The sequence below is a fragment of the Heterodontus francisci genome, chromosome 3, assembly GCF_036365525.1.
Source record: "Heterodontus francisci isolate sHetFra1 chromosome 3, sHetFra1.hap1, whole genome shotgun sequence".
NCBI classification, from domain to species: Eukaryota; Metazoa; Chordata; class Chondrichthyes; order Heterodontiformes; family Heterodontidae; genus Heterodontus; species Heterodontus francisci.
In genome coordinates this window covers 179,312,359-179,338,940 of record NC_090373.1, presented here as the reverse complement: position 1 = coordinate 179,338,940, position 26,582 = coordinate 179,312,359, and the positions used below count along the sequence as shown (strand labels likewise).

The window sequence follows — 26,582 nt, the reverse complement described above, 5'->3', positions numbered from 1 at the left end:
TATTCCATTACACTCCTGATTTGTGCCTTGTAGATGGTGGACAGATATTGGGGAGACAGGAAGTGAGTTACTCACTGCAGAATTCGCTGTCTGTCACCTGCTCTTGTAGCCACAGCATTTATGTGGCTGGTCCAGTTCAGTTTCTGGTCAATGATAACCCCCAGGATGTTGATAGTGGGGAATTCAGTGATGGTAATGCCATTGTTGAATGTCAAGGTGAGATGGTTAGATTCTCTTTTGTTTGAGATGGTCATTGCCTGGCACTTGTGTGGCGCAAATGTTGCTTGCCACTTATCAGCTCAAGCCTGGATGTTGTCCAGGTCCTTCTGCTTATGAACATGAGCTGCTTCAGTATCTGAGGAGTTGTGAATGGTGCTGAACATTGTGCAATCATCAGCGAACGTTCCCATTTCTGACCTCATGTTGGAGGGAAGGTCATTGATGAAGCAACTGAAGATGATTGGGCCTAGGACACTACCCTGAGGAACTTTTGCTGTGATGTCCTGGGACTGAGATGATTGACCTCCAACAACCACAACCATCTTCTTTTGTGCTAGGTATGACTCCAGCCAGTGGTGAGTTTTCCCCCTGATTCCCATTGACCTCAGTTATGCAAGGCCTCCTTGAAGCCATACTCAGTCAAATGCTGCTTTGATGTCAAGGGCAGTCACCCTCACCTCACCTCTTGAGTTCAGCTCTTTTATCCATGTTTGGACCAAGGCTGTAATGAGGTCAGGAGCCGAGTGGCCCTGGCAGAACTCAAACTGAGCGTAAGTGAGCAGGTTATTGCTGAGCAATTGCTGCTTGATAGCATTGTCGACGACCATTTCCATCACTTTGCCGATGATCAAGAGTAGACTGATGGGGCGGTAATTGACCGAGTTGGATTTGTCATTCCTTTTGTGCACAGGACATACCTGGGCAAGTTTCCACATTGTTGGTAGATGCCACTGTTGTATCTGAATTGGAACAGCTTGGCTCAGGGCACAGATAGTTCTGGAGCACAAGTCTTCAGTACTATTGCTGAAATATTGTCAGGGCCCACAGCTTTGCAGTATCCAGTGCCTTCAGCCATTTCTTGATATTACGTGGAGTGAATCGGATTGGCTGAAGACTGGCATCTGTGATGTTGGGGGCGTCAGGAAGAGGCCGAGATGGATCATCCACTCAGCACTTCTGGCTGAAGATGGATGCAAATTCTTCAGCCTTGGCTTTTGCACTAAGGTGGGATTAGCTTGGGCGGCTAGTTTGTTCGGCCGGCGCAGACACGAAGGGCTGAATGGCCTCCTTCTGTGCTGTACTTTTTCTAGGGTTCTATGTGTTGGGCTCCCCCAAAGTTGAGGATGAAGATATTTATGGAGCCTGCTCCTCCTGTTAGTTGTTTAATTGTCCATTCACAACTGGATGTGGCAGGACTGCAGTGCTTAGATCTGATCTGGTGCTTTCCAGGTGTTCTGCTATCACATCCTTTATTATAGACTCTCGCATTTTCCACACTACTGATGTAAGGCTGACTGGTCTGCAATTTCCTGTTTTTTCTCTCCCTCCTTTTTTTTAAATAGTGGAGTTACATTGGCTGCCCTGCAATCTGCTCCAGAGTCTGTAGAATTTTGGAAGATGACCACCATTATTTCCAGGGCCACTTCCTTTAGTACTCTGGGATGTAGATTATCAGGCCCTGGGGATTTGTCAGCCTTTAACCCCATTAATTTCTCCAGCACTATTTTTTTTAACTAATACTGATTTCCTTCAGTTACTCCCTCTCATTAGACCCTTGGTTCCCTAACATTTCTGGGAGGTTATTTGTGTCCTCCTTTGTGAAGACAGAATCAAAGTATGTGTTTAATTGTTCTGCCATTTCTTCGTTTCCCATTATAATTTCCACTGTTTTCTGACTGTAAGGGACCTACGTTTGTCTTCACTAATCTTTTTCTCTTCACGTATTTATAGAAGCTTTTACAGTCTGTTTTTATGATCCCCGCAAGTTTACTCTCATACTCTATTTTCCCACGCTTAATCAACCTCTTTGTCCTCCTTTGCTGAATTCTAAACTGCTCCCAATCCTCAGACATGCTGCTTTTTCTGGTAATTTTATGTAATACTATCCCTAATTTCTTTTGTAAGCCACGGTTGAGCCAACTTTCCAGTTTTATTTTTGCGCCAGACAGGAATGAATAATTGTTGTAATTCATGCACATGTTCTTTAAATATTATCTATTGCCTATCCACCATCAACCCCTTTAGTAAAGTTCCCCAATCTACCATAGCCAACTCGCGCCTCATACCTCCGCAGTTTCCTTAATTTATTTTCAGAATTCAACTACTTCACTCTCCATCTTAATGAAGAATTTCTATCATGTTATGGTCGCTCCTCCCCAAGGGACCCCGCACAACGAGATTGTTAATTTATCCTTTCTCATTGCACAATAACCAGTCGAGGATAGCCTGTTCTCTCGTTGATTCCTCAACATATTGGTCTAAAAAAACCGTCACGTACACACTCCAGGAAATCCTCCTCCACAGTATTATTGCCAATTTGGTTTGACCAATCTATATGTAGATTTATTGCATGCATCTCTAATTTCCTGTTTAATGCCATCCCTTACATCTCCACTACTGTGTGGGGCCTATCGACAACCCCCACCAACGTTTTCTGCCCCTTGGTGTTTCTTAGCTCCACCCATACAGATTCCACCTCATGATTTTCCGAGCCAATATCCTTCCTCACAATTGCATTGATTTCCTCCTTTACTAACAACGCTACCCCACCTCCTTTCCCTTTTTGCCTAAATATTGAATACCCCTGGATGTTCAGTTCCCATCCTTGGTCACCCTGCAGCCATGTCTCTTTAATCGCAACTATATCATAATCGTTCATATCTATTTGCGCTGTTAATTCATCGACCTTATTGCGAATGCTCCGTGCATTAAGACACAATGCCTTTAGACTTGTCTTTTTAACATTGTTAGTCATCTCAGCTTTATTTTGCACTATGGCCCCATTTGTTTCTCGCCCTTGTTTTCTCTGCCTTCCACTTTTTCTTCTTACCTTCCTGTCTTTCATTTCTATCCTTGTTTCCCCCTCCTCTGTCTCCCTGCTCAGATTCCCATCCCCCAACCACTCTAGTTTAAACCCTCCCTGACAGCATTAGCAAACACCACCCTTCCCCGCCCCCCCTAGGAACTTGGTCCCAGTCCTGCCTAGATGCACCCGTCCAGCTTGTACTGATCCCACCTTCCCCAGAACTGGTCCCAATGTCCCAGGAATCTGAATCCTTCCCCTCTACACCATTTCTCCAGCCATATATTCGTCTGATATATCCTATTTCTGCTCTTGCTAGCATGTGGCACTGGTAGTAATCCTGAGATTACTACCTTTGAAGTCCTACTTTTTAATTTACGTCCTAACTCCCTCTATTCAGCTTGTCAGACCTCATCCCTTTTTTTACCTATGTCGTTGGTACCGATATGTACCACGACAGCTGGCTGCTCGTCATCCCCCCTCAGAATGCCCTGCAGCCACTCAGCGACATCCCTGACCCTAGAACCAGGGATGCAATATACCCTCCTGGAGTCTCTTTTGCAACCCCAGAAATGCCTGTCTGTTCCCCTTGCGATTGAATCCCCTATCATATAGCCCTGCCACTCTTCTTCCCCCCTTCCTGTGCAGCAGAGTCACCCATGGTGCCATGAACCTGGTTCTTTCTTCTTTCCCCTGAACCATCTCCCCTAACAATATCCAAAGTGGTATGTCTGTTAGAGAGAGGGATGGCCACAGGAGACTCTGCACTACCTGCCTTCCTCTACTCTGCCTGATGGTCACCCATTCACTTTCTGCCTTTGCAGCATTTGCCTGCGGTGTGACCACCTTGCTAAACGTGCTATCCACGATGATCTCAGCATCACGGATGCTCCACAGTGAATCCACCCTGCAGCTCCAGCTCCTTAAAGTGGGTAGTCAGTAACTGCAGATGGATACACTTCCTGCACACATGGTCATCAGGGGCACTGGAAGTGTCCCTGATTTCCCACATAGCGCAGGAGGAGCATATCACGGGTGTGAGCTCGCCTGCCATGACTTACCTTTAGATTACTTAGTTACTTCCTTTCATTAAAAAATACTAATTACACTAGGGGCTTTGTTCTACCCAAAACACTACCCACTAAAATCTAAAGTCCTTACCTTTACTTTTGAAGCTACTGATAAATCCTACTAAAATTCAATACAGTTTACTAGTTAAAATAAACCTTACTCAAAAAAAAAGCTACTCACTTGTCCCTGATTATTAAGCTATTTACACATGCACCCGAACACTGATGTACTAACTCAGCTATTTAGAGTTAGTTCCTAACAGTAGTTGCTCACCGACCAATCACCTTGCAGCTTTCCTGTGACTTCACTGCTCACTTTGTTTTCAAACTCCGGCGCGCCTGGACTCCTCTCCGCTCTCCCGGAAGGTAAGTTAGATAGATTCTTGATTGACAGGTGGTCAAAGGTTATAGTGGGTGTACAGGAAAGAAGAGTTGAGGCCAAAATCAGATCAGTCAGGATCTTATAAAATGGTGGAGCAGGCTTGAGGGGCCAAATGGCCTGCTCCTGCTCCTAATTTGTATGTTTGTACTCTACATCTGACCTGTGCTAAACTGACCAGGGAGCTCTTATGGTTGGGGACAAAATGATAATGCATTCCATTCCTCAGTGCAGTGCAACACAGAGCTTTGTCGAGTGATTTTACTGTGGAGTTAAGGTCAGCGGATTTCAGCATTGGACCTTGTCATTCGAAAGGTGGCGATTTGGGTATTTACCAAACTGTACCTGGGTGGCACAGTGGCGCAGTGGTTAGCACCGCACCCTCACAGCTCCAGCGACCTGGGTTCAGTTCTGGGTACTACCTGTGTGGAGTTTGCAAGTTCTCCCTGTGATTGCGTGGGTTTCTGCTGGGTGCTCCGGTTTCCTCCCACAGCCAAAGACTTGCCGGTTTATAGGTAAATTGGCCATTGTAAATAACCCCTAGTGTAGATAGGTGGTAGCAGAATGGTGGGGCTTATCGGATTAATGTAGGATTAGTATAAATGGGTGGTTGTTGGTCGGCACAGACTCGGTGGGCTGAAGGGCCTGTTTCCGGCTGTATCTCTAAATAAATAAGTGAATGTTGAAGAGGAATAGAGTGGTCGTTACATATTGTACCTAAGGAATTATGATTATCATCTGCTTGGTAAACTTTTTCTTCCCCACATCCCCGCCTGATTTTGCAGCTCGGGAGTGTCCTTCAATGGACTTCTCTCTCCCTCTAACACACAGTTAAGGCAAGTGACCCTTCCTGGACTTCACTGTTAATACTGAAATTCCCCGGGTCCCAACTCCACCAGTACAAGTGCAGTGGAGCAGAATTCCCACCCTCCAGCTTTACCCAAGGTTGGAGATCCTGTCCCAAATTCCAGCAGTCAGGTCACTTGTGTATCTAAGAGGTCCTGAGCACTCGCAGCCGTGGCCACCCTAGTTTGATCTGATCCAGCCTTCTAAGGCCTAAAGAGAATTGGATGACCACCTGAAGAGAAAAAATTTGCGTGGCTACAGGGCAAGAGCAGGGGAGTGAGACTAATTGAATTGCTCTGGCAGAGAGCTGGCACGGACATGATGGGCCAAATGGCCTCCTTCAGTGCTGTAACCATTCTATGATGCTATTAATGGGCTGATGTAAAGTTTTATTTTCACTCTTCAGTTCCCACTAAACAACTCATATTGTTTAGCGAAGGTAATCAATCTAGGAGTGATGTATATTTACTCATTTCATTTACTCTGCTTGAAGGTTTGCGGTCGAAAGAAGGCCTTGAGGGACTGACACTAGATTTTGACTGGTGTGGGTGCCACTCAGGCCATTCAAGCATACAAAGGAAGGGATTTCTCAGGGAAGTCCAGGAACTTACCCCAACATGCCACCGTGACATGGGAAAGCAAGCAGAAAATCTACCCTCGGACCACCCCCACCGGACTGTAATATAAAGATTCAGTCCAAACAGGCAACAAACCTAGTCACGTTTATATTCCAGCACCCACCAGTCATAGATGCAACTCTCCAGCCCCAGGAATCTCTGAGCCCTGTGGTCAAGGTGATTCACGTCTTGGCATTAATGAATCCAGCAGCCGCAACTATTGGCATAACAGTGGACTCTTTTATGCATCTACAGTGCCAACAGCCTAGTTTGGCTGTTTCCCCTTCGTGGAATGCTGTTGTCAGAGGACAAACCATGTGTAGGTCATCCAATGTGGAAAATCCTGCTGAACCATGTCATTGTATAAACACATGGAATGCACAAATCTGTCGTTTCTCCTTTCCAAAAATTAAAGCAGGGCCCAAGGGGCTGAATAGACACCTCAAGTTCCTAAAAAACAAAGTTTACCAGACAGCACTCCTGAAGACAGTGCGTCTTTAACAGATATGTCTTTAGTCTTTTTTTAAACAAAACCTTACTGTTATTATTCTGTCTTTGCTCAGGGTGTTCATTCTCCGTTTTCTGTTTCAGAATGCAGCTGGACTTTCCTTTCCCCCTCCCCCTCCACCGCCCGGGGGGCCCCTTCTACTGCCTCCTCCAATGCTGGGCGAACTGCCTCCGCCACCCCCACCTCTACCGTATGAATTCCTGCCTCCTCTGCCCCCGCCCCCACCTCCCGGTGGCCCGCCCCCTCCTCCTGGAGCTCCTCCCTTCTTCAACAGTGCCATGCCACCACCCCCATGTCCCCTCACAATGGGAAGCATGAGGAAGAAAGCCATTCCACAGCCGTCTCACCCGCTGAAGTCTTTCAATTGGCACAAGTTGGCAGAGGTAAGGAAAAGTTTGTATTTGTCTGAGAAATGAGCAGCTTCCTTTAATTCATGTTAGTTTTTTCTTCCATTATGAGTAGAAAAGAAAGAATTGCATTTATATAGCATTATTCATGCCTTCAAGATGTCCCAAAGTGCTTTACAACCAATTAAGTATTTTTGAAGTGTGGTTGCTGTTGTAATGCAGGAAATGCAGCAGCCAATTTGTGCACAGCAAGGTCCCACAAACACCAATGTAATAATCTGTTTTAATGATGTTGGTTGTGTAATATTACTTGGTCCTTTGGTAGGTGAACTACTGTAAGATTCACAGGTATACAAATAATATCCAAAGAAATCATAGGCTTTATTATAACTTAACTATATATATATATAATATATGTATATATATATATATAAAAAAAACAGCACGAGCACACCTAAACACATCCCACTATGATAGTCTCCACCCAGAACGAACTGGTCATGTGTGACATGACATCACTTCCTCTGGTGATCTTCACGTGCAGCTCTTAAGGTAGTGAGTTCTTAAGGTGGTTCCTTCTTAAGGTCATCCCATAACAGGTTGAGGGATAGATATTGGCCAGGACACCAGGGGAACACCCCTGCTCTTCTTCAACCACTACTGTGGGATCTTTTACATCCATCTGAGAGGGCAGACAGGACCTCGGTTTAATGTCCCAGTTGAAAGACGACACTTCTGACTCAGTATTCCCTCAGTATTGCACTGGAGTGTCCGCCTGGATATTGTGCTCAATTCTCCAAAGTGGTACTTGAACCCACAACCTTCTGACGGATAGTTGAGAGTGCTACAGGGCAGAGAAATACAGTGTGTTCAGCCCAAGAGCCCGCATGTTTTTGGGCCATGATTCCAGTTGATGCTACTGCTGGTCAAATCCCCACCACAGATAAGCTGGCATCAAATTAGCTACGTTACTGGAAAACCAGGGATCGCACCTTACACTTTCATGCTCCAAGGTTTTATAATAAAAGAGCTGATCTGAGCCAGCTTATCTGTGGTGGGCAACTTGCAATTAGTCTCAATGTCCCACAATTAGGGAATGCGGAAATTGTTCCTTATCATTATTTAGTGATCCCAGCTTAACTCCAACAACAACAATGTCTAGAGCACCTCTCGCATCTAGATAGACATCTCAAAAGTGTTCATGGCAAATCCAAAAATCTCAGGACCATTATATCTATGAAGTGAAATGTGCTACCTTTCCTTATCGGGGCTTTAGAAGCATACTGACATCTGTGGCGCACCTTAGCAAATAATTTGCTCTTGACCCTTTTGCGACTGTGTGCCGGGAGCGAACAAGGGAGAGCGTAAAAAGATGTGTTCGCATAGCCATGTGTTGCTCGGGAAGTGCTGTTTTATATTGCCTCTGACAGAGACATGTTTGGCACTGTGCAATAGTCTCTTAGTCGGGTCTGGCCAGATTCCCAGCCATTTTTCTCCAGCTTTTCCCGTTGTACAATGCAAATCACATGAGGAAGGAACATCGGAGTCAAATAGTAGTCTGGAGATCAGAGGAATGCTTTTGAATGTCAAAGTGGGAATAGAATGAAACATGACGTAGTTGTGCAATGTCTTGTACTCTTTTGCTGTTGTGTGTGCTAGGCAGTTGACGTGGAATGCAGAGTAATTGTCATCATAAACAGGACCCTTCCATTAATCAGTATTCCCCTATCATTTTTTTTAATAGGCTGGAATAAAGAGAATTATTTTGGAACAGTAGTTTCTGGGTGTTGTCCATATGTGGGACAACAGGGAGCTTGCACTACTTCCCTCACATGATGTATTGCAGCTCTTTCCCCCCCACCCGCCACCCCCCCCCGACTTTTCCATTTACCTTGTAGAGGGTTAAATTATGAGAGCAGGGTGCATAAACATGGCTGTATATCCTTGAGTATCAAAGATTGAGGTGTGATCTGATCAAGGTGTTTACAATGTTAAACAGATTGTAACAGATAGATCCGAGAGAAACTATTTCCTCAGGTGGGGAGGAGTCCAGAATTAGGTGCCATAACCTTAAAATTAGAGCTGGGCCTTTCAGGAACGAAATGGGGAAGCACTATTTCACACAGAGGGTGGTCGAATTCTCTCCTCCCCAAAAAAGTCTTTAGAAACTGGGTCAGTTGGAGCTTTCAAAACTGAAATCGATCAATTTTTTTTTTGTTACCTAAGCATATCAAGCTAAGGCAGGTAAATGAAGTTGATGTTGAAATTAGGAAATACTTCTACACACAAAAGGTGGTAGAAGTTTGGAACTCTCTTCCGCAAACTGCAATTGATGCCAGATCAATTGTTCATTTTAAATCTGGGATTGATAAATTTTTGTTAACCAAAGATATTAAGGGCAAAGGCAGGTATATGGAGTTAGGTCACAGAGCAGCCATGACCTCATTGAATGGCAGAATAGACTGGGGGTTGGGAGGGGGGGTGGGGGGGAGGTGTGGGGGTGTTAGGCCAGGCCAGGCCAGGCCTCCTCCTGTTTCTATGAAGTACATATTGAATGATGGAGCCAGCTTGAGCGGCTGAAAGGCCAACTACTGTTCCAATCCTAGATCATTTCATAGAATCATTTCATGGAATTATAGTGTCATACAGTACAGAAGGAGGCGATTCACTTGGCATGCCTGTGTTGTCTCTTTGAAAGAGCTATCCAATTAGTCCCACTCTGCTGCCTTTTCCCCTTAGCCCTGTGTCGTTCCTCATCCAAGCCTTCATCTGTAAGTCTGGAAAGGGTCAGTGAATTATCTGCCTACAGGAGTGTTTGAACAGTCCCAACGGTGTCCTCCCCCAAACAGTCATCTATGGTGCAGCCAGCAGGCCCACTCCCCAGTCTTAATTTACATTAACCTCAGGATCTCCTAGTTGAGTGTTCAACATTCAGATCTGAACCTCTGAAATGATCAATTAGTTAAATATTTATTTTAAAAGAACATATTCCCTGATCTTCCTAAGCATGGATTAGTGATTTTAAACTCTGGAGATAGGTGACTACGGTACCCTATTGTTATGTGCCTGTGCCAGCTTTTTGACAGCTATCCAATCCGCTGCTCTTTCCTCAGAGACCTGAACATTTTCCCCCTTCAAGTATTTATCCAATTCCCTTTTAGAAGTTACTATTGATCTGCTTCCACCATTCTTTCAGGCAGTATATTCTGGATCGTAACAAACCATCACACACAAAAAAATCTAATTTTCCCCCACAGGTTACTGACCTTCCTGACACTGCAAACAGCATCTGTAACCTTACCCATTTCACCTCTTGTATAATAGACTTGAGAGTTGGAACCCTACCTTCGAGATTGTCTGAGTCCAATGTGGGATAGTAGAGCCTCCTGCAGTTCTCTGGTGCCTTACCCAAGTGACCAATCTTCACATGTGACTTTAGACAGCGAGGTTGGCCAGGCGAGCAAATCTGTGAGGACAGATCCTGATCGTCCTGATCCCAGCTTCCAGCAAGGAGTTAGCAGATCGGAATGGAGCTCTGGTAGATTTCCCAGCGCCGCCCTGCCCTGCCCCGTCCCCATTCTCCCTCAGCCCAGTATTACAGAGGCCACTTGCAGCAATCTCGCCACTGCCACCCTGAGCATGGAAGGAGAATTGAATTAAGGACCTTATAGAAACATAGAAAATAGGAGCAGCCCTTCGAGCCTGCTCCGCCATTCATTATGATCATGGCTGATCATCCAACTCAGTAGCCTGTTCCGGCTTTCGCCCCATACCCTTTGATCCCTTTAGACCCAAGAGCTATATCTAACTCCTTCTTGAAAACACACAATGTATTGGCCTCAACTGCTATCTGTGGTAGCGAATTCCACAGGCTCACCACTCTCTGGGTGAAGAACTTTCTCCTCATCTCAGTCCTGAAAGGTTTACCCCGTATCCTTAGACTATGACCCCTGGTTCTGGACTCCCCCACCATCGGGAACATCCTTCCTGCATCTACCCTGTCAAGTCCTGTTAGAATTTTATAGGTTTCTATGAGATCTCCCCTCACTCTTCTGAACTCCAATGAATAAAATCCTAACCGACTCAATCTCTCCTCATACGTCAGCCCCTCCATCCCAGGAATCAGTCTGGTAAACCTTCGCTGCACTCCCTCTATAGCAAGAACATCCTTCCTCAGATAAGAAGGCCACAACTGCACACAATATCCCAGGTGTGGCCTCACCAAGGCCCTGTATAATTGCAGCAAGACTTCCCTGCTTCATTACTTGAATTCTCTCACTATGAAGGCCAACGTACCATTTGCCTTTTTTACCGCCTGTTGCACCTACATGCTTACCTTCAGCCACTGATGTACAAGAACACCCAGGTCTCGCTGTATATTCCCCTCTCAGTTTATAGCCATTCAGATAATAATCTGCCTTCATGTTTTTGCTACCAAGTGGAAAACCTCACATTTATCCACATTATACTGCATCTGCCATGCATTAACTCAGTCATTCAACTTGTCCAAAACACCCTGAAGCCTCTCTGCATCCTCTTCACAACTCACCCTCCCACCCAGTTTTCTGTCATCTGCAAATTTGGAGATATTACATTTAGTTCCCTCATCTAAATCATTAATATATATTGTGAATAGCTGGGGTCCTAGCACCGATCCCTGCGGCACCCCACTAATCACTGCCTGCCATTCGGAAAAAGACCCATTTATCCCTATTTTTTGTTTCCTGTCCGCCAACCAATTTTCTATCCATCGCAATACTCTACCCCAAATCCCATGCGCTTTAATTTTACATTCTAATCTCTTATGTGGGACTTTGTTGAAAGCCTTCTGAAAGTCCAAATAAACCACATCCACTGGCTCCCCCTCATCAACTTTACTAGTTACATCCTCGAAGAATTCTCGTAGTTTTGTCAAGTATGATTTCCCTTTTGTAAATCCATGCTGACTCTGCCCGATTCTACCACTGTTCTCTAAGTGCTCTGCTATAAAATCTTTGACAATGGACTCGAGAATTTTCCCCACTACTGACGTCAGGCTGACTGGTCTATAATTCCCTGCTTTCTCTCTACCTCCCTTTTTAAATAGTGGGGTTACATTAGCTACCCTCCGATCTGTAGGAACTGTTCCAGAGTCCATAGAATCTTGGAAGATGACCACCAATGCATCCACTATTTCTAGGGCCACTTCCTTAAGTACTCTGAGATGCATAACATCAGGCCCTGGGGATTTATCGGTCTTCAATCCCATCAATTTCCCCAACACCATTTCTCTACTAATACTGATTTCTTTCAGTTCCTCTCTCTCACTAAGCCCTGTGTTCCCCAACATTTCTGGTATGATATTTGTGCCCTCCTTTGTGAAGACAGAACCAAAGTATGCATTTAGTTGGTCAGCCATTTCTTTATTCCCCATAATAAATTCCCCTGTTTCTGACTGTAAGGGACCTACATTTCTCTTCACCAATCTTTTTCTTTTCACATACCTATGGAGACTTTTACAGTCAGTTTTTATGTTCTCCGCAAGCCTGCTCTCGTACTCTATTTTCCCCTCCTTAATCAATCCCTTGGTCCTCCTTTGCTGAATTTTAAACTGCTCCCAATCTTCAGGTCTGTTGTTTATCCTGGCAAATTTATATGCCTCTTCCTTACATCTAATGCTATCTCTAATTTCCCTTGCAAGCCATGTTTTGGCTACCTTTCCCGTTTTACTTTTACGCCAGACAGGGATAAACAATTAGAATTAGAATGAGAACATTACAGCGCAGTACAGGCCCTTCGGCCCTCGATGTTGCGCCGACCTGTGAAACCATCTGACCTACACTATTCCATTTTCATCCATATGTCTATCCAATGACCACTTAAATGCCCTTAAAGTTGGCGAGTCTACTACTGCTGCAGGCAGGGTGTTCCACGCCCCTACTACTCTCTGAGTAAAGAAACTACCTCTGACATCTGTCCTATATCTATCTCCCCTCAACTTAAAGCTATGTCCCCTCGTGTTTGCCATCACCATCCGAGGAAAAAGACTCTCACTATCCACCCTATCTAACCCTCTGATTATCTTATATGTCTCTATTAAGTCACCTCTCCTCCTCCTTCTCTCCAACGAAAACAACCTCAAGTCCCTCAGCCTTTCCTCGTAAGACCTTTCCTCCATACCAGGCAACATCCTAGTAAATCTCCTCTGCACCCTTTCCAAAGCTTCCACATCCTTCCAATAATGCGGTGACCAGAACTGCACGCAATACTCCAGGTGCGGTCTCACCAGAGTTTTGTACAGCTGCAGCATGACCTCGTGGCTCCGAAACTCGATCCCCCTACTAATAAAAGCTAACACACCATATGCCTTCTTAACAGCCCTGTTAACCTGGGTAGCAACCTTCAGGGATTTATGTACCTGGACACCAAGATCTCTCTGTTCATCTACACTACCAAGAATCTTCCCATTAGCCCAGTACTCTGCATTCCTGTTACTCCTTCCAAAGTGAATCACCTCGCACTTTTCCGCATTAAACTCCATTTGCCATCTCTCAGCCCAGCTCTGCAGCCTATCTATGTCCCTCTGTACCCTACAACATCCTTCGGCACTATCCACAACTCCACCGACCTTAGTGTCATCCGCAAATTTACTAACCCACCCTTCTACACCCTCTTCCAGGTCATTTATAAAAATGACAAACAGCAGTGGCCCCAAAACAGATCCTTGCGGTACACCACTGGTAACTAAACTCCAGGATGAACATTTGCCATCAACCACCACCCTCTGTCTTCTTTCAGCTAGCCAATTTCTGATCCAAAGCTCTAAATCACCTTCAACCCCATACTTCCGTATTTTCTGCAATAGCCTACCGTGGGGAACCTTATCAAACGCCTTACTGAAATCCAAATACACCACATCCACTGCTTTACCCTCATCCACCTGTTTGGTCACCTTCTCGAAAAACTCAATAAGGTTTGTGAGGCACGACCTACCCGTCACAAAACCGTGCTGACTATCTCTAATGAACTTAGTCTTTTCAAGATGATTATAAATCCTGTCTCTTATAACCTTTTCCAACATTTTACCCACAACCGAAGTAAGGCTCACAGGTCTATAATTACCAGGGCTGTCTCTACTCCCCTTCTTGAACAAGGGGACAACATTTGCTATCCTCCAGTCTTCCGGCACTATTCCTGTCGACAATGACGACATAAAGATCAAGGACAAAGGCTCTGCAATCTCCTCCCTAGCTTCCCAGAGAATCCTAGGATAAATCCCATCTGGCCCAGGGGACTTATCTATTTTCACACTTTCCAAAATTGCTAACACCTCCTCCTTGTGAACCTCAATCCCATCTAGCCTAGTAGCCTGAATCTCAGTATTCTCCTCGACAACATTTTCTTTCTCTACTGTAAATACTGACGCAAAATATTCATTTAACGCTTCCCCTATCTCCTCTGATTCCACACACATCCATGTGCTCTTTAAATGTTTGCCATTGCCTATCCACCGTCATCCCCATAAGTAACATTTCTCAATCCGTCATGGCCAACTCGTGCCTCATACCTTTGTAGTTTCCTTTACAAAGTTTCAAGACCCCAGTCTCAGAATCAAGTAAGTCACTCTCCATCTTGATGAAGAATTCTGTCATATTATGGTTGCTCGTCCCCAAGGGGTCTCGCACCACTAGATTGTCAATTATTCCTCTCTCGTTACACAATACCCAGTCAAGGATGGCCTGTTCTCCAGTTGGTTCCTCAACATATTGGTCCAGGAAACCATCCCGTATACACCCCAAGAATTCCTCCTCTGCGGTATTGTGACTAATTTGATTTGCCCAATCTATATGCAGATGAAAGTCACCCATAATTACAGATGTTCCATTATCGCATGCATCTCTAATTTCCTATTTAATTTCATTCCCAACATCACCACTACAGTTTGGGGGTCTATATACAACCCCCACTAATGTTTTTTTTACCCCTTAGTGTTTCTCAGCTCTACCCATACAGATTCCACATTGTAAGAGCTAATATCTTTCCTCACTTTATTTCCCTCTTTAACCAGCAAAACAACTCCACCGCCTTTTGCTTTTTGTCTGTCCTTCCTAAATACTGAATATCCCTGGATGTTCATTTCCCATCCCTGGCCACCTTGCAGCCATGTCTCCGTAATCCCGACTATATCATACCCGTTTACATCTATTTGCGCGATTAATTCATCCACTTTATTGCGAAAGTTTATCCACTTATGATCTGTATGGGACAGTCACACAACAGGCCTTTACCAACTGCGCCTTTGGGGAGCCAGTGTTAAAGATATTGCCAGTGTCTATGGCAGGGGTTTATAGTGCACAGGAAATGCATTCTTGTGGGGTGCGAGGGCGGTGGTGCAGACTCTCACTGATTTATGTGAATTAGAACGCCATTTCCGAGATTGTATTATTATCCAGGGACCTCAGCAGGGAAGCTGCCCCAGCTCTGCCGCCAGGCTGAAGCAAGCTATCAGCTGTCGGGAGACAATAAGGAGACCCTCCAGGGTGGGGCTAGGAGGAGCAGGAGCGTGCTCTCTGAGTGTAGTAAGGAAAATCATGACAACCCTCTCCGTGCCTTTCCACCCATTTGCACCCCTTCTGGAGCACACTTGCGAGTTAAAATCCCCACCTTTATAATTTCTTGGTGTCAGCAATAAGAGTCCGAAATGAAATGGGCTTGAATAGTCTCCATCTATTTCCCAATGGAAAAAAGTCCATCCAAAACTGCCCACAATTCACTTTTAGAGGTCAGAAGGTGGGTTGGGAAATAGAAATGTTGCACCATGTCCCACGGGAGAGCTCTGAACAGAGGCTGATCATTAAGCTAATGACCAGGTAATCTGTTTTTTCTGATGCTGACTGGGATAAATGTTTGCCGGAACACTGTGGATAACTTCCCTGCTCTTCTTCGATCTTTTACGTCTGCCTCAGAGGGCAGACGGAGCCTCAGTTTAATGCCTCATCTGAAATTCAGGAGGGAGTTCTAGTCTGCATCTTCCCTGAACCTGTACACACTGGGAGTATATTATGGGTGTCCTGAAGGGAGTTTTACTCTGCATCTCATCAATTCTGTAAATTACCTGGGATTGCAAATGGGTGATGCGTAGGGAGATTCGCTTTACTGTTAATCTGTGTTGTACATAATCCATGAGGTGTTGTTGGAGCTGTTACAGAAAGAACTTTGCTATGGCAAGAATGTGGAACATACTATCACAAGGAGTTATTGAAAAGAACAGCATAGAAGGGCAAGCTAGATGAACGCACAAGGAAGAGAGGAATAGAAGGATATGTTGATTGGGTGAGACGCATTAAGGCGAGAGGAGACTCGCACGAAGCATAAAAACCAGCACAGACCAGTTGGGCCAAATGGCCTGTTTAAGTGCTGTAGTCTCAATGTAACAATCTGTTTGACCCTAGCTGTTAGTGACCTGGGAATGTGTGATGGGCAATGTAGAGGGAGATTTACTTACATCCTAATCGCTACAAGGTCACCAGAACAGAAAATGGGGGCTAAAAATAGAGAAGGAGAGGTGGCACTCCAGCTCATTGAAACCCTGACAATCAGGAACAGCTCCTTTCCCAAGAAGAGAAATTAAATCAGAAAGAAAGCACAGCAAATGAAGAAGGAGAAACTGTAATGAAGAATGCAACAAATAACCAAAGCGTTAGTTGTCTGTTAGTTGGACAGGAAGAGAAAAAAATCTTTTTTCCAGCACAGGCAGAATCCTCACAGGCAACAGAGAAGGTTGGGAAGACTGTCTGCACCTTGCCTTGAGTGAAACAAGAGCCAGCTGATCTCAGTCCAACAGGCTGCTGGCTGCTCCCTGAATATAATAGATAGTCTATCCCTTTTGGGCCCATCACTTTAAAATGAGAGGAAACCCAACATTTTTCATTCCCTTGGCACACACTATTTTCTTGCCATTAAAAGGTCCAGCCAGTGGTCACAAACTACATCCATTCATTTGCTTGCATCCTCCAGACAAGAGCAGGGAAAGATTTACAATCGGCACGAGTACATTATGAATGGCACTCCGCAGTGAAAAGTATCCACTCTGCAGTTAACTCTGGAGTTACTGGATGCTGATCAGAAACAGGATCTCTGCCTGAATTACCCCAGCGCTTCCCAATTAGAGGCATTGGGGGTGATTTTGACTTTTGGTGTTAGTCTAAAGCTGTTGATAATGACTTGGCAGTTGCTTTTACATCTTTCCCCTTTTTATTTCCTGTGATTATAGAGTTGGAATTTAATCACTGGGTTCAGATGGTTCATATCTAGAATAATGGATATCTGGGAGTGATTCCAGACTGGAATCTAATTGAGGGGTTCAGATGGTTTATATATAGAATAACAGATACCCGGGAGTGATTACAGACAGTATTCTAATCGAGGGGTTCAAATGGTTTATTTGTAGAATAATGGATACCCGGGAGTGATTACAGACAGGAATCTAATCGAGTCGTTCAGATGGTTTATATATAGAATAATGGATATCCGGGAGTGATTACAGACAGTATTCTAATCGAGGGGTTCAAATGGTTTATTTATAGAATAATGGATACCCGGGAGTGATTACAGACAGGAATCTAATCGAGTCGTTCAGATGGTTTATATATAGAATAACAGATACCCGGGAGTGATTACAGACAGTATTCTAATCGAGGGGTTCAAATGGTTTATTTATAGAATAATGGATACCCGGGAGTGATTACAGACAGGAATCTAATCGAGTCGTTCAGATGGTTTATATATAGAATAATGGATACCCGGGAGTGATTACAGACAGTATTCTAATCGAGGGGTTCAAATGGTTTATATATAGAATAACGGATACCCGGGAGTGATTACAGACAGGAATCTAATCGAGGGGTTCAGATGGTTTATATATAGAATAATGGATACCCGGGAGTGATTACAGACTGGAATCTAATCGAGTGGTTCAGATGGTTTATATATAGAATAATGGATACCCGGGAGTGATTACAGACTGGAATCTAATCGAGTGGTTCAGATGGTTTATATATAGAATAATGGATACCCGGGAGTGATTACAGACTGGAATCTAATCGAGTGGTTCAGATGGTTTATATACAGAATAATGGATATCTGGGAGTGATTACAGACAGGAATCTAATTGAGGGGTTCAAATGGTTTATATATAAAATAATGGATACCCGGGAGTGATTACAGACTGGAATCTGATCGAGGGGTTCAAATGGTTTATATATAGAATAATGGATACCCGGGAGTGATTACAGACAGGAATCTAATCGAGTGGTTCAGATGGTTTATATATAGAATAATGGATACCCGGGAGTGATTACAGACTGGAATCTGATCGAGGGGTTCAGATGGTTTATATACAGAATAATGGATACCAGGGAGTGATTACAGACTGGAATCTAATCGAGGGGTTCAAATGGTTTATATATAGAATAATGGATACCCGGGAGTGATTACAGACTGGAATCTAATCGAGTGGTTCAGATGGTTTATATATAGAATATTGAATACCCGGGAGTGATTACAGACTGGAATCTAATCGAGGAGTTCAAATGGTTTATATATAAAATAATGGATATCTGGGAGTGATTACAGACTGGAATCTAATCGAGGGGTTCAAATGGTTTAAAGATAGAATAATGGATATCTGGGAGTGATTACAGACAGGAATCTAATCGAGGAGTTCTGATTGGTTTATATATAGAATAATGGATACCCGGGAGTGATTACAGACTGGAATCTAATCGAGGGGTTCAGATGGTTTATATATAGAATAATGGATACCCGGGAGTGATTACAGACCGGAATCTGATCGAGGGGTGCATATGGTTTATATATAGAATAATGGATACCCGGGAGTGATTACAGACTGGAATCTAATCGAGTGGTTCAGATGGTTTATATCTCGAATAATGGATACCCGGGAGTGATTACAGACTGGAATCTAATCGAGTGGTTCTGATGGTTTATATATAGAATAATGGATACCCGGGAGTGATTACAGACTGGAATCTAATCGAGGGGTTCAGATGGTTTATATCTCGAATAATGGATACCCGGGAGTGATTACAGACTGGAATCTAATCGAGGGGTTCAGATGGTTTATATATAGAATAATGGATACCCGGGAGTGATTACAGACTGGAATCTAATCGAGTGGTTCTGATGGTTTATATATAGAATAATGGATACCCGGGAGTGATTACAGACAGGAATCTAATCGAGGGGTTCAAATGGTTTATATATAAAATAATGGATACCCGGGAGTGATTACAGACTGGAATCTGATCGAGGGGTTCAGATGGTTTATATATAGAATAACGGATACCCGGGAGTGATTACAGACAGGAATCTAATTGAGTGGTTCAGATGGTTTATATATAGAATAATGGATACCTGGGAGTGATTACAGACAGGAATCTAATTGAGTGGTTCAGATGGTTTATATATAGAATAATGGATACCCGGGAGTGATTACAGACTGGAATCTAATCGAGTGGTTCTGATGGTTTATATCTAGAATAATGGATATCTGGGAGTGATTACAGACAGGAATCTAATCGAGGGGTTCAAATGGTTTATAAATAGAATAATGGATACCCGGGAGTGATTACAGACTGGAATCTGATCGAGGGGTTCAGATGGTTTATATATAGAATAATGGATACCCGGGAGTGATTACAGACTGGAATCTAATCGAGGGGTTCAGATGGTTTATATCTAGAATAATGGATACCCGGGAGTGATTACAGACTGGAATCTACTCGAGGGGTTCAGATGGTTTATATATAGAATAATGGATACCCGGGAGTGATTACAGACTGGAATCTAATCGAGAAGTTCAGATAGTTCATTAATTGATGCCTGAAGGGATACCTCTCGTGGACTGTTTATCCCACTTTCCCATGTTGTGTGACCTTTAAACAGTCCTTTTGAGATAAGGAGGCTGCATGGTTAGCAAGGCAGGGAGGGGATATGAAATAGATAACAGGGGAAAAGAGTTAATCTCAGTTTCTGGGAGACAGTTTGTACTGTAATGTATTGCAGCTGAATGTGCACAGTTTTTCAGGTTAAATTGCTTTGCATTATATTGAGATCCGGCTGCAGAAGTCATGGTCTATCACAGTGTCTGAAACATCGGTTACAAGAGGGAAATTAAATTCAGATTACAGCAGGAATGCATAAACTGACTCTGAAAACAATGAGGCTTTAACATGGATTGAGGCCCATGTAGCCAGCACACTGACTGTTTATACAGTGGGCTACTACAGGGACCAGAGATTAAATAAACTGAGAATTCAATTGAATTCCATTGGTCGCTTTCCCTTCTGATGCACTTAAATACTTATCACTTCATAAGTATATTCTCAAGAGAAGTGTTTAAAATGCTATGGTATTGTGTGTAACCTGGACTATTATCCTATTTATCTGTGCAATATTTAATAGGGAGAAGTGTTACGACAAGGTGAGAAGGGGTCTAGGGGTTCCCCCTCAACCTTTGCCTGGTTTAACCGTAACAGGGTTTAATTTTAGAAACACCGTGTTTTTAGCTCCCTCTCAGTGAATTGAAGTTCACTGCTTCAACTATGAGGCCAAGAAATCAGACAGGTTTCCTTAGATTTAAACAAGAAAGGTGGAAGTTTATTAATCTTAAACTCTAATCTGGTTAACGACCAAGAATATGCGACGTGACCACGCTAGCATGCATATGCAATAAACACACATGCATATAGAGACAAAAAAAGTTGAAAGAATAAAGGGGAAAAGTTTGAGGCAATATCGGTTAGCTATTTACTGTCCTTTGAGTTCAATGTGGAGTCTTTGGTTGCTGGTAAGTCCTGCTGTTCATTGGGGCGCAGTTCACGCTTCAACTTGTTTCGATGTAGGAGTCTTTTTTCTCTTGAGGTTTACGTGTCTTCCGTGGGTCTGGTTCCAGCTTCAGTTGCAAACTGCCCCATGTTTCTTTCTGTGTGGCACAATTCAACTCCAAGTTGGCCAGCATGTCAGTCATGTGACTAACTGGTTTAACCACTCCTGCGTTTGTGGATTATATCATTTTAGCAGTCCCTGGATGCACTTCCTTACACCTTCAATGTCTGGTGATCAAAATGCCATTTGGCTTAATTGGCCCAGGGAGTAGTCCTTTGTCTCCACAAGCACCGTCTCTTAGTATGCAAATGTCCTCCAGTCAAAGGTCTGGTGGTCTCTTTAACAAGTCATTTCTTCACTCCAGCAACAGTTTAAAAATCACTGTCATATGATGAAATTAATATCCCTCATTCTTGGCAGATGGAGGGTCTGCATGACATGTTCTTCAGTCTTTGAAATGCTTATTTAAATTTTTAGCTTGAATATTACACAATCGATGAAGTCTAGAAGTGACATTGTACGTTGAGCATGAAAACCCTTAGGTTGTTAGCATGATATTACTTTGTCTACTGTTTTAAAGGAGTCTTTGCTTTAGTTTCTTTGAACAGGTTGGACACTCTATTGAAGTTTTGAACCAAGTAACTTCATTGATCAGATTAAGTGTTTATACATTGAAATCGCAGAGCATAGTTTGAAGGTTTATGTTACGTCAGCCTTTGACTGAGAAATTGTCCAGCACCTAACCAGAAATAACTGCCAGCCACCTTCTCCCAATACCACCAGGCTGATTGCTAAAGTTGTTTTGCCTAATGGACCAAAACTGTGCCTAGCCATTGCAAGATATGGCACATTTAAATCCTGCTTTGTTAGTATCAGATTTCAGATCAGTCATGTTAATTGTATAATAATTGAGTATTTAATTGTATTCAGGTGGTGGGCATTAACTGGGGATTCACTTGGGCTCCTATATATAGGAGCAGACTGAAACTGTTGTTGTTGGGTTTGGAGGTACACCTTTGTAATGTGTGTGTCTCTGTAAATAAAAGCTTATGTGTATGTAAAGATTAGGCTCCAATCCTAAACTTCACCACCTGGTTATGTGGAGAACAGTCACACTGGGACACTATTATACTGGGACACTATCATATTGGTATAAAAGCAAAATAGTGCAGATGCTGTAAATCTGAAATAAAAACAGAAAGTGCTGGAAAAACTCAGCAGGTCTGGCAGCATCTGTGGAGAGAGAAACAGTTAAAATTTCAGGTTGATGTCCTTTCAGAACGTGTTCTGTTGAAAGGTCATCGACCTAAAACATTAAATCTGTTTCTCTCTTCACAGATGCTGCCAGACCTGCTGAATATTTCCAGCGTTAGAGAAACTTCCAGCCTGTTTGTGAAGATGACACTGAGACTAGGATGCTTTGGTGGACATTGTTTATCGTTTGCCACAGAGCTTACTTCTGCTCTCCAAACAATACTCCAAGCCAGTGCTGGCTGGCTCTTTATATATACACACTTGAATAGAATTAACTAATTGACACCCAACACCTGTTCATTCTATTATCTTGAACTACCAAGTATTTATCATCCATTAACAGAACTTCAGACCCTAACATCCAGCACTTTCTGTTTTTATTCCACGATCATATTGACACAGGATAACATTGGCACATTGTCAGATCAGAACACTTACAGTTGCACAATACCAAATCAGGACATTAGCACACTGTCACATCGGGACACAATGTATGCCATCTCGCTCGAGTTTTCTGAACTTATGGTGAGGGATTGGTAGAATCGCCATGAATATTACTTGTGAAGTTTTCTTCCTGAGGTTTATGCTCAGCTTGCCCTGATAAATGTACTAAGCCAAAGCTGGACACATATTCCATATGTTTCTAGTGCATAGAATATAAGTGGACTTAGCTCAACTGAACTGGTAGCGCTCTAGCCGCAGGATCAGAAAGTTGTGGGTTCATACCTCACTTTGACCTCGATCGCATAACATGGGACGTGGTACTGATGGAATGCTGCATTGTGGGAGCTGTTGTCTATTGGATATGGAATTAATCAGAAACGCCCCCTCCATCTGCCTGTTGCAGTGATTCAAATGGGGAGGTTAAAGACCAGAGGGTGATCGGCACAGACAAACCAAATTCACTTGTCTTCCATCCAGTTGCTGTTTATAGGACTATCTTGTGCACAAAACAGCTGTAGCATGGGCTGACATAACGATGATAATTAAGAATAGTCACTTCGAGGAAATTCATTATACATGAGCTGTTTCTTAGAGACATAGAAGGAACTTGCATTTATATATAATGCTTTTCATGACCCCAGGATGTTCCAAAGCACTTTATAGCTAATGAGTACTTTTTGAAATATATTTCTGTTGTAACACAGGAAACGCAGCAAACAATTTGCACAAAGTAAGATCCCACAAACAGCAGTATGATAGAGATTAGATAATCTGTTTTAGTGGTATTGATTGAGGAATAAATATTGGCCAAACACCAGGGATAACTTCCCTGCTCAGCTTCGAAATAGCGCCATTGGAGTTTTTACATCCATCTTATCCAAAAGATGGCATCTTTGACACTGCAGTACTGCATTGGAGTGTCAGCCTCGATCATTTGCTCAAATTCCTGGAGTGGGACTTGAACCCACAAACATCTGACTCAGAGGTGAGACCTAGCCACTGAACCACATGATGATGTCCTTTTAAAAATGCTAACCCCTCTTTCTTGCTTCCCATTAACTCCCACTGTGTAGATTCCCAGTGTCCTGCCTTCCCATATTCCATCCACGACCTTTACATACAACTGCAGTGAACTAAATCCCCACTTGCTTTTACAGATTTCACTGGAAATGCAATCTGGATCTCAGATACCAATTGTTTGGCTCACTTAGTATAGCCAGACCTTCTGCCAGATTCCACCTTTTAGAGAACACATCCCTAGTGTGTAACCTTACTTCCACCCACCCCCCCACTCCTTCTCCAAAACGACTCTCTGTTTCTGTTTAGATTGAAGTGCTGAATGAATGATTAAATGAGCTGCGGGGACAGGAATTTATAAATGGGCTATTTTTGTCTGCAAAGTCTAGCTGTCCTGCTCCAAGCATAACATTAGTCTTGGCATTGTGTGGCTATGCATTTATCAGGATTTGAGGGTATAGTTTCCTTCAGTAGTCACAGTGGTTTGATCCGAGATAATAACCAGTCGTGACACTGTCAACGGGGCTATTAACAAGTAGTGAGGAAAGACTGTTCCTTACTTTTTACTAATTTTGTCCCCTTTTTTACTGAAAACACACTGGATTACTGTGACACAGACCTCTCTCCGGTGAACATTTTTTACGTTTGTGACTGGATTACAACTGTCCGTTCTACTGTGTAGGGCATCATGGCCGATGATGATCCAACCCTTACTGTACGCCCACAGATGCACGTTTTTCACTAGGGAGTCACCTAGATGATATTGTGGTATAAAACAAAATGCCCTAGACTGGAAATTGGTGTTGGTTATGTCATGCTATGAACAGTTACCATCCCTATGTCAAATTCTGACCACTGCTATTTTAGTGGACACATTTAGAATAAACAGGTTGAGACCCAAATAATGTGTTGGAGAGAGCATTTTGATGTGGAAATGCTGTTTGAAGGAAAATACTGCAGGTATTTCAATTGTAAACCTAAAGTGCATTTGAAATTTGGAAATGAATTGGAATGAATTAGGAAACTGAACTGCATCACTCCTTGAAAGCCTGAGCTGTATTGTGCTGACCCAGCATGGTTTAGTGCTGTCTCACTGATGATTCTTTTGATATAACAGCTTCTCTGATCTCAGACGTGCATAGTCACCACAACCTCATCGATATTTCTGTGGTCTGGACTCTTGCAGGACAGAATTGGAGGCACTGTTTGGAATGAGATAGACGACCTCCGAGCCTTCAACACACTCGACCTGGAAGATTTTGAGAAGATGTTCTCAGCCTATCAGAGGCAGCAGGTAGCGTCTCTCTCCATTTGTGTTGAACCAATAACATAGAGTGATGTATACACAGAAGGTATCAGGAATTTCAATCAAAAGCAATGCAGTGTATATTCAATAGATGGTCTTTGCCAAATCAAAGGGTTTTGGTAAAGCAAATAAAGAGAAACTGTTTCCAGTGGCAAAAGGATTACTAACCAAAGGACATAGATTTAAGGTAATTGGTAAAAAAACTCGAAGTGAGATGAGGAGAAATTCTTCTATGCAGAAAATCTGAAATGCACTGCCTGAAAGAATGGTGGGAGCAGATTCAATAATAACTTTCAAAATGGAATTAAATGAATACTTCAAGGAGAGTAGTTGCAGGTGGAGGGGAACTATTTGGAGAGCTCTTTCAAAGAGCTAGCACAGACACAATTGACCAAATGGCCTTCTTTGCTGTATTATTCTATGACAGCCCTTGATTCAAACATGTTGGTTGAATTGTCTGGATTCCAGGTGCTTAAAGTGACTGCTTAAGGTTGGCACTCATGTGATCAGGAGTTGGTTTTACGTTTTCACCACGGGGTTCCTGGTTTAACTTTTCTTACTGCCAAAACTTTTCCCCTGAATAATTCTCTTGAGCGGGAATTCACTTTAAGTTGGTCCCAGTATACCCAATTGCTAAATAGGTATGAATGTTGCTAGAAAACCCTGCCTTAAAAAAGTGGAGTTTTACTTTCCTAGCCCAAGCCTGTGAAATATAGATGGGCACTTCTCTTATGACTGTCCTTTAACTTGGATTCACAAGATAGGTTTGGAAGAAGAGGGCCCTTTCGCCGATTTGATTGCATCTTTCCAGAATACCAAATGTACAACCTTCCTATTTTAGCATCAAGCTTCTTCTTTATTAGCTCCAATGTTCTGGCTCCAGCCACCCAACCTGGTTACTCATGCGAGCAGTGAAGCACCCTTTAGTATGGCAAATACCCTAATGACTGTTCTGAATTTGCCCTCTGCTATCCTAAACCTGTGTCCTCTTGTTCTGCCACCCTGGTTTTTCTGATTTGACATTAAAATTGCAAAGGTATTCCTGAAATTTGTGTAGCGTATTATTATGTTTTCCTTAGCACTGCAAAACCTAATCCTAATCTGAGTGATTGTCAGTCGTGGGGAGGACAGAGTTTCCATGGGTCTGTCGGCAACTGATAGTTAAAGAATAAGGTTATGGCAGTCCTTGTTCTGTGAAACAGCAGTTATCTGAGATCGAGTTGACTGGTTGCATCACACTTTCAGGTGTCAGTTACTGTGCATGCAGAAAGATCCATATAAGGCAGCCATTTTTCTTTGCTTCTCTCCCTCTCTCCTTGATTCATATATTTATATATATGTATGTGCCTTTGTATATATAACGAAAGAAATACAGCGTGCTTGTCCTTGAACGACGCTGAAGTGACCAGACGCCTGTTAATCTAAATCTGTCGTTGCATTTTTACATATTGTTTATGTGCCAGTGTAAAATGTACGCAGATAGTTTATCAAACCCTAACATTTGGCTTGCTTGCTCCATTTTTGGCATAGTGAGCATTCAGCTATTGCACAAGGCAGTCAAGGCAAGACGTCTTTTTCTCCTTTGAATGGGGGAGGTGTCGGGGTTAAGCTTCTTGCATCATTTAAAATTTGAATGTTCAAAAGGGAACCTTTTAAAAGATTAAATACATGCAGTCTGTTTTTATGACCCATTGAATAACTGTTTTTTTTGTTACCATTTTTGAGTATCCCCATATAAGGCTACCTGTTGTTGGGGCCTCATTTACACAGCCCTGCAGGCCAGTGAATCACTTCAGTCCAGTTCGACAGGCCCCTTGGCAAATAATATTCAAACACGTGTCAGTGCATACGCCAGTCTGAAAACAGCTGGCACTGCGCCGTGCGA

The 26,582-nt window shown here is 43.2% G+C and overlaps 1 protein-coding gene across 6 annotated transcripts in view; it reads left to right on the top strand.

The window, feature by feature from the left end:
* The window catches only part of daam2 (dishevelled associated activator of morphogenesis 2), a 391,719-nt gene that overhangs the window by 271,718 nt on the left and 93,419 nt on the right, over window positions 1–26,582 (top strand). For all 6 annotated transcript variants that reach the window (XM_068027781.1, XM_068027780.1, XM_068027792.1 and 3 more), the window contains 2 exons: window positions 6,526–6,825; window positions 24,578–24,685. In XM_068027781.1, the coding sequence (XP_067883882.1) occupies window positions 6,526–6,825; window positions 24,578–24,685 (408 nt within the window). The remainder of the gene's footprint in view (window positions 1–6,525; window positions 6,826–24,577; window positions 24,686–26,582) is intronic.